Source organism: Adiantum capillus-veneris, chromosome 19, assembly GCF_014529385.1.
Source record: "Adiantum capillus-veneris isolate H3 chromosome 19, ASM1452938v2, whole genome shotgun sequence".
Classification (NCBI taxonomy): Eukaryota; Viridiplantae; Streptophyta; class Polypodiopsida; order Polypodiales; family Pteridaceae; genus Adiantum; species Adiantum capillus-veneris.
The window spans coordinates 62,058,422-62,066,394 of record NC_140949.1 but is presented as its reverse complement, the minus strand read 5'-3'; the positions used below and the strand labels follow the sequence as shown (position 1 = coordinate 62,066,394).

At 41.2% G+C, this 7,973-nt stretch overlaps 1 protein-coding gene across 1 annotated transcript; it reads right to left on the bottom strand.

Annotated features, from left to right (window-relative positions):
- Positions 1-4,223: 4,223 nt before the first annotated feature.
- Positions 4,224-7,473, bottom strand: LOC147434132 (pentatricopeptide repeat-containing protein At3g26782, mitochondrial-like). Its single transcript, XM_086490724.1, has 2 exons — positions 7,140-7,473; positions 4,224-6,980 (listed from the first exon to the last, which is right to left on the bottom strand). The coding sequence occupies exons 1-2, from the start codon at positions 7,416-7,418 to the stop codon at positions 4,590-4,592; spliced, it is 2,670 nt and encodes an 889-aa protein (XP_086346850.1). The 5' UTR covers positions 7,419-7,473; the 3' UTR covers positions 4,224-4,589.
- Positions 7,474-7,973: the final 500 nt, after the last annotated feature.

Here is a 7,973-nt window from a genome sequence, read left to right as displayed (position 1 = left end):
CTTGAAGCTCTTAGCCTTTAGAATGCATTTATCCCTTTCAACTTGAAACTATGACTTGTTCTCAATTGAGAACTTCTCCCATAACTCCCACTCTATCTCTTATTTGATTCTTGGAAAGAATTCCTTTTGAAACATCATTTCAAACTCTGCCCAAGTGGCAGGACGAGTAGTCAAACTCATCCACCACTTGTATGCCTTGTCAGTCACAAGAAGTTAGTCTCTATGGGTTGTGCATGCCTAGGCTGCTTTTGCCACACCTGAATGTTGGACCACTTTGCTAGAAATATATTCACTGAATCTTTGTTCTACTCACTTTCCTTACCTTCAAATCTAGGCAATTTAAAATCTTTGAGTAGGAATGAGGTTGTCTCTATGGACGACCCCATAGACACATTGGCCTCGACTCGTGATTATGGGTGAGGCTATGCTCACTCGCATTGCGGGTTTTCTCCTACTACAAGGAAGAAGAGAGCCTATCAAAGTGGTTGTCAACACATCCGTGTGGAGATCCTCTGTAATATTGTGACTATGTCAACCTGGACCCTCTCTAAGGTGGTCAATTTTTCATTAAAACATTTACTAGAGAGCTCTGTCTCCAACAAGACATTGGCAGGGTCTGCTAGGTCATAGTCTGCCATCATTGTCATTGAAGAGTTCCTCATCACCCCCCTTGGCGACATTAATATTGCTAAAGTAGAGTGCTTCATTTTTACCACAGACGCAATGTGTGTCAATCCCTTATGCAAAAGTGAGTATTGAAATACTCCTTTTCACATGGTTAATATCATACAATTTTGATTCAAAATACATACAAAATCATATACCAAGATGCATCTATTTTTTACCTTCTAAAGCATTGCCCCCGAACTCCCCCGCCAAGGGGGGCCTAGATAGCTGTCATTGGCCCCCTTGGATCCCGTTGACGGCAGTAGCCAAGAGATGGGGTCCAAGGTAAACATGGGGTAGAAAAGGGACCGTGCTCCATCTCCTAGCATAATGATATAGTTTGCTCCATCTCCTAGCATAATGGTATAGTTTGTTACATCCATTGTTGAGCCCTAATGAACTTATTGGAGATGCGATAATATATAGTAAACTATCCAAGATAGCACTAATGATAATAATGTCTCTAAGTTGACTACGACAAGTCTATTGTTGAAAGTTGAAGCAAGGAAGCATTTTGTATTTGAAAAGAGAAACACTAGCAGTGCATATACTTTTGTTACAAACCAAATAAAGTGTCAAACATAAAATTGACCTTCACAATAGAGACAAGATGGGATTAGAAATTTGAATCCATTATAGTATCACACATTTTATATAGCGTCATTGTCAGTATGATATAAAATCTTCAATTGAAGAGGCCGGGGCTCATTAGAAATAAGAAGGAATTTTTTAGAAGTATGTGGTACTTGATAGCAAGGTAAGCATAGTGATATAAGGACATGATATGCATGTCAAGTTTTGCTCATCCTCCACCTTGAACACCGAAGCACCTTTAAAGAAATCTTGTGGTAGCCACTCACTATCTACACCTTTACTATTGTGGCATTAAAATCTGGTGAGCTCATTTTTTGGTTGTCTTTGGAGAGAAGAGATTTCCCTGTAGGAGTAAAGGAAAGTAGGAGGAGGAGAAAGAGCTTTTTTGCTACTATCATGGAGATGGAAGAAGGAGATGAGGTTGCTTGGTATTGCAGGTAGAGGTATAAGAAGATGGATATGGGGAGAGACAGGAGGAGGAGAAACTTGGTTGGTGCTCCAATGGAGGTGAGAGGGAGCTAGTAGAGAGTGTGTTGGAAGTGGGAGAGACAACAAGAGGAGAACTTTGGTTGGTGCTCCAATGGAGGTGAGAGGGAGCTACTAGAGAGAGAATGCTAGAGTAGGGATTGAATGTGAGTGCATGAGAAATGGTGAGCTTGGAAATGGCGTTAGGTGAGGTTTAGAGAGGAAAGAGTGATGTTTTGAAAATTCTGGTAAAAAAAATTAGTTTTTGACTTTTTAGTGTACGTTTTAATTTTTAGAGGTTAAAGAATGCACTTTTGATCATAAAATAGGGTTGGGAAGACTTTTAAGATATAAGTTGTGAGTCTGGAAAATTTTCAAAAATTTTAAATTTTTTAGGACTTTATTCAAAAACTGGTCAAAAAGGAAGGGAAAGGAGGTTTTATGTGTCCCCCCCCCCCCCCCCCCCCCCCCCAAAAAAAACCTTCTCACTAGGTAAGGGGCCATCAAGAAGTGCAAAACTAGTTTGTCTCCGTACTATTTTGAGGACATAGAGTATGTCCACCACTGGCTGACCTCTAATTAACCTTACTCCCAAAGGAACCCTAGAGGGTTCATATTGTTTCTAATGGATAGGAAGCAACAAAATAATTATAAAACTACTAGCAGGAATGTTGATGATCCTCAGAGGTTATTTGTAGTGCAACATATATTAAATACTATGTCTACATATGTGAAAAAATACAATGACAATGTCTGGTATGTGGATTCGGATGCGTCGAATCATATGACCAGTCATGGTGAGTCGTTCAAAGAAATGCAGACTTTCTAGAGTGTTGACTATGTAGAGACTGGGGATGATACTGCACATCCCATTATGCATATAGAAAATGTGTCATCATCTATGACAAGTGGTAAACTGAAGTACATGAATGATATACTGTGTGTACCTAATATCACAAAGAAATTTCTTTTTGATGGTGGAGAGATGATTGAGCAAGGTTTGCAGATTAGGTTTAACTCTTATGACCTCCTTGTCCAAGAGCATAAGAAGAATGGAAATTTGGTTGCACAAGGAAAGAAAGTGGATAGAATGTTAACGTAAATGCACCCAAGGTGATTGTTGCTATGTTTATCTAGATATTGGTCATGTAAACTTGTAAATACTAAACACAAAGAAAACTAAAGAGATGGTTATAGGTTTTGCAAATTTTAAAGTTGTTGAAATGAAGAAAATTTGGAAGGTTTGCCAGTTTGGAAAGCAGACAAAAGCATTGTTTCCTCATGACAAGCATGTAAGCAAAAATGCATCGGATTTAGTACATACAAATGTATAGGGTCCGGGAGTGGATGTAGGTTAAATATGTGAGATTCATTGATGACCATATGTTTCATGAAGCAAAAAAGTGAGGTGTTTATGCACTTTCAAAATTTCAAAGCTTTGATTGAAGAACAGATTGAAATACATATAACGTTCTTGAGGTTAAATGGAGGGAGAGAATATTCTTCAAAATTAGTTCAATAATTTTCTAAAAAACATGCAATTCAGAGACAATTTTTATGCGCATATACTCGCTAACAAAATGGTATTGTTGGGCAAAAGAATAAGCACATAGCAAAAGTTGTAAGAGTGTTGATGGATTAGAAGAACATGCGTCATTGCTATGGACTGAGAATGTTGCTATAGGTGCTTACATAATGATCAAAACCCTTACTATTGCACTACATGATATGACACTTCAAGAGAAATTTTGTGGTGAAAAATCGAATGTATCAAATTTTAAAGTGTTCAGATGTATTGCTTATGTGCATGTGTCGAATGAGCTAAGAAGTAAGCTTGATCCGAAAACAGAAAAATGTGTGTTTATTAGATATTCCCTTGAGCCAAAAGGATATAAATGTTACAACCTTGTCAAAGATAAAGTTAGGGTGAGCAAAGATGTTTTTGATGAAATGGCGAATTGGTATGTTGATGTAAAGGATGATCTAAGAGATAATGTGGTAGCAAAAAATATAGGTGCACAGTCACACATTTTAAGCAAGGTTTACCTAGTGCAAGTTATGGTGAAAAGCCATGGAGTGACAGGTTGGGTCATAGAATAAGTTGTAGAATGAGTCCTAACTTATCAAATGTATCAAGAAAAGGGAAAGAGAAATCGATGATGTTCCTAAGCTCCTAAATTTGAGTGTTGATCATGACGGTGGTGACAACAATGGTTTTGAGTAAAGTTTAGATGAGGAGTCTGGCATACCTCTGTGAAAACTCTAGGTGTAAAAAGGATGTAAGCGGGGAATAAGGTACCTCGAAGTGATCGAGGACCACATAGGTCTGAGAGAGTAAGAATGTGGCTCATCATTGTGCATACATGGCAAAGATTTCGAAGGAAGTGGAACCCATTTGTTTTAAAGATGCTGTCAAAGATGAGAAATGATAGCAAGCTATGGATGGGGAGATGGCTGCCCTTGATGCAAATGGAACATGGGAGTCGGCCAGAGGGAAAGAAGGCAAGTGGATGCAAAAGTCGTCATCCATGAACTTTCTTTGGAATAGCACAAGCCGAATGACTTCATGATCAATCCATCATCATCAAACACAGAAATGCCCTTTCATGGGGTCCTAAAGGACACCACCCACATGATTCACCTGTCATAAGGGTCTACAACTTTGATTTAGTTAATTATGGTACTACAGACCCTGTGAAGCCATTGGCATTGAACGAATAGACAATCCGGACGCACCTGTTGATTTCATTTCAAATGTCCAGTAAAACATCTACATAGAGTACCTCTGGCTGTTACTCATTCACTCTGCTTTGAGCCACAGCATTCTGCATCCTGCTTTTACTTCAAAAATGACTACACAAGTATCACCAATAATCTTTACAAGAACACAAGCCATTTGAGAAAACATGAAATCTGTTGGCATCTCTCAAAGTAATCTCACGACAGGCCACCTTTGAGATGATCTTGAATGCAGAATGACAGTCTTGGCAGACACGAAGGTTCTTAATAATCCGTAGAGAAGTTCCTGGCAGTGTTTTCATAAGACCAAAAGTAACGGCCAACTTTTCACTGTGATACCATAGCAAGTGCTCCTTTAACTCTTCGTCCACGTCATACAACACCATTCGTGTGTCAGGTACATAGCCTGCTTCCTTGAGCTGAGCACCCAGCTTTTCAAGCTCCTTGTAAATTTCATCCACTTGTGGATGCAACCCATCACGTGCAACAAACTTATGAATCTTGTTGTTGACCTCAATGGTGCTGAACCCTATCGTCTTCTTTACACCCAAGTCAGCCATTCTCTTGCGTACTCTCGCAACATCTTCCCACCTTCCTTCTGCTGCATATATGTTTGAGAGCAAAATAAAAGGTGCATCATTATGTGACTTTAGCTTTATGGCATGCTCTGCGGCACGCTTCCCTCGCTCTACATCACCATACATTCGACAAGCACTAAGTAAGGTCTCCCACACCACAGAATCAAACTCAAACGGCATGCTGTTGATGACGTCCTCGGCGTCTTTGAGATAACCTGCTCTTCCATAGAGATCTACCATACACCCATAATGCTCCATTGTGGGTGCCATCGCATGGATATGCTGCATTGAATCAAATAATCGAACCCCTTCATCAACAAGTCCTGCATGACTGCAAGCCGAAAGCACACTAACAAAGGTCACTTCATTTGGTTCAACCCCTGCTGCCTGCATTTTGGAAAAGAGCTCCAGCGTGATCTCACCACAGCCTTGCTGTGTGTGTGCCGTTATCAAGGCATTCCAGGAGATCAAATCGTGCTCACTCATTCCATCAAACACATTCTGAGCATCTACCAAACTCCCACACTTACCATACATGTTGACAAGAGCCCCCGCAACTATAACCTCTGACTCAAACCCCAAGCTCCGAATTTGCTCATGCAGCACCTTGCCTTCGTTCAAGTCTGCAAGTATAGCGCAAGCGCCAAGGACACTGGCGAACGTTATTTCATCTGGCTTCATGCCAAGGAGCTTCAATTGCTCAAAGAGCTCCAATGCCTCCACGCCATGCCCATGCAATGAATACGCACCAATCATTACAGTCCAACTAGGCATGGTACCAGGATAGATTCGATCAAAAACCCTTCGTGCATCTTCCAAGCAATGGCACTTGCTATACATGTCGATTATGGCAGTGACAATCACTTTATCTAATTCACGTCCTTCATCCACGATAATAGTGTGAACAAGAGCACCATCTGATAAAGCTGAAACACCAGCACATGCTGAAAGGACCGTACTATAAGTGAAGTCATCCGGCTTGAAGCCTAGCTGCATCATTTGTTTATATAAAGCGATGGCCTCCTGTGAAAACCCGTACTGGGTGTACACCGAGATGATAGTGTTCCAAGACACAACATCATGTGTTGGCATTTTCTTGAATTCCTTATCTGCATCTTCAAAACTACCGCATTTACTGTACATGTTTACAAGAGAATTACCTACTTTTAAAGTTCCCTGCAATCCAACGTCAAGAATAGCAACGTGAGTCAATCTACCTTCTATAAGATCTGCCAGCCCTGCACATGCTTCCAAAAGGTGAACAAAAGTAACATAGTCTGGTGGCATCTTGCTCTGTTGCATTTGCTTGAACACTTTGAAAGCACCCCCCTTGAGCTGGTCCTGTTCGAGATGTAGGCCAATTATGGAGTTCCACGCAACCACATCCGGCTCAAGTAGCCTATCAAAGGCCCTCTCTGCGTCTGGCATACATTTGCACTTACCATACATACTGATTGTAGCAGTGCCCACAACTACGTCAGACTCAAAACCATACTCAACAGCACATGCATGTATAAATCGTCCATCGGTGAGGGCACCTTCATTCACACATGCGTTTAAAACTGTTATCAATGTGACTTCATTAAGCTCTTCACCTAAGTGATACATTTCATGAAAAAGTCCAACAGCTCTTTCCCCCTGGCCTATGGTGATGTATGACAAAATCATGAGGTTCCATGAGTATACTGTCCTTTGATGCATTTGATCAAAGGTAAGACGAGCTTGTCCAATTGCCTTGCATTTGCCATACATTTGGATCAACAAGTTTGAAAGAAAAACCTCATTATCGAGACCGTTTGAGACAATGTGGTCGTGTACAAGTATCCCCATAGGAAAAGCCGTTGAGTCACCACACAATCTTAGCAAGCGCACATAGAGGTCAGGGTCAGCTACAATCCTCTGTTTGTAGAGTGAATCCACTTGCTCCTTCAATGTGCCCTGGCCAAATCGCGCTACTCAGGTCTCTTGAAACAAACACCTAGATAAAAATTGGCTCTTTTTAGCACGACTCTCTCTCTTTCTCTCTCTCTCTCTCTCTCTCTCTCTCTCTCTCTCTCTCTCTCTCTGGGTACGAGAATGCATGTGCTGAGTCCATACCTCTTCAATAATGCTCGTTGTAGAAAGATTCAGAAATTTGTGTTCGCCTTCCACAGGGTTTCTGACGCAGAGCTGCAATGATGATCTTGCGGAGGGAGCTATGGTGGAAATCCTAGAAGAGTGAAGAGCTGCCGGCGAGTCAAGGAAAGCAAGAGTAGGCCCCTCATGCTTCCTGCAGGGAGTTGGAACTGTGGGCTGCAAACAAACCGAGCCATGCGTAGCCTGCCTTCCCAGAGAAGGGTAATCAAGGAGTTGTTTGCCAGGAGCGAACGTCTCCATTGATGTTCAAGACAGTTGTGTTGGAGTTGAGGTGCGTGCTAATATCGAATGAATGGCCCACTTTTTGGGCTGCTACCCAGTCCTCGAAAGCATAGGGGCAAGATGCACAAATTTTTTATTTTTATTTTTTTGAGAAAACAAGAATTGGTATTAAAAGGGTGGAGTATTACAACAGTGCCTCACAGGAGGGAAGAGAAGCGTCCCAACAAATGGCTTTAATTACAAAGCCAGACATGAATATATCATCCTAAGTCTATCAGGGGAGTAAAATGAAAGCATGGCATCTTGCCAACACTGCCAACTTAAGTTCTATTGAAGAGACTTGAGAAGCTGACAGTATACATCTGTCATTAGTTTGGAAGTTTTGACTGTCTTTTGAGCTCCATGGAGAATACAATAGAGTTATCACTGAATTGAGTTTGGAAAATTGCCTCATTCCTTTGTGTCCAGCAAGCCCATAAGTACTCCATTCTCCATAGATTCCATAATGGGATGTCAAGCCTATGACACTCTCCCAGGAGGATTTCTTTGACTGTAAGGGGGTGAGGGTGAATG

Bases quoted from the DNA above. Each gene is read 5' to 3' on its own strand.
- LOC147434132 (XM_086490724.1), bottom strand. From the start codon at position 7,418: ATGGAGACGTTCGCTCCTGGCAAACAACTCCTTGATTACCCTTCTCTG. The intron at 6,981-7,139 runs GTATGGACTCAG...CGATTTGGCCAG, and splicing joins CAACGAGCATTATTGAAGAG to GGCACATTGAAGGAGCAAGT.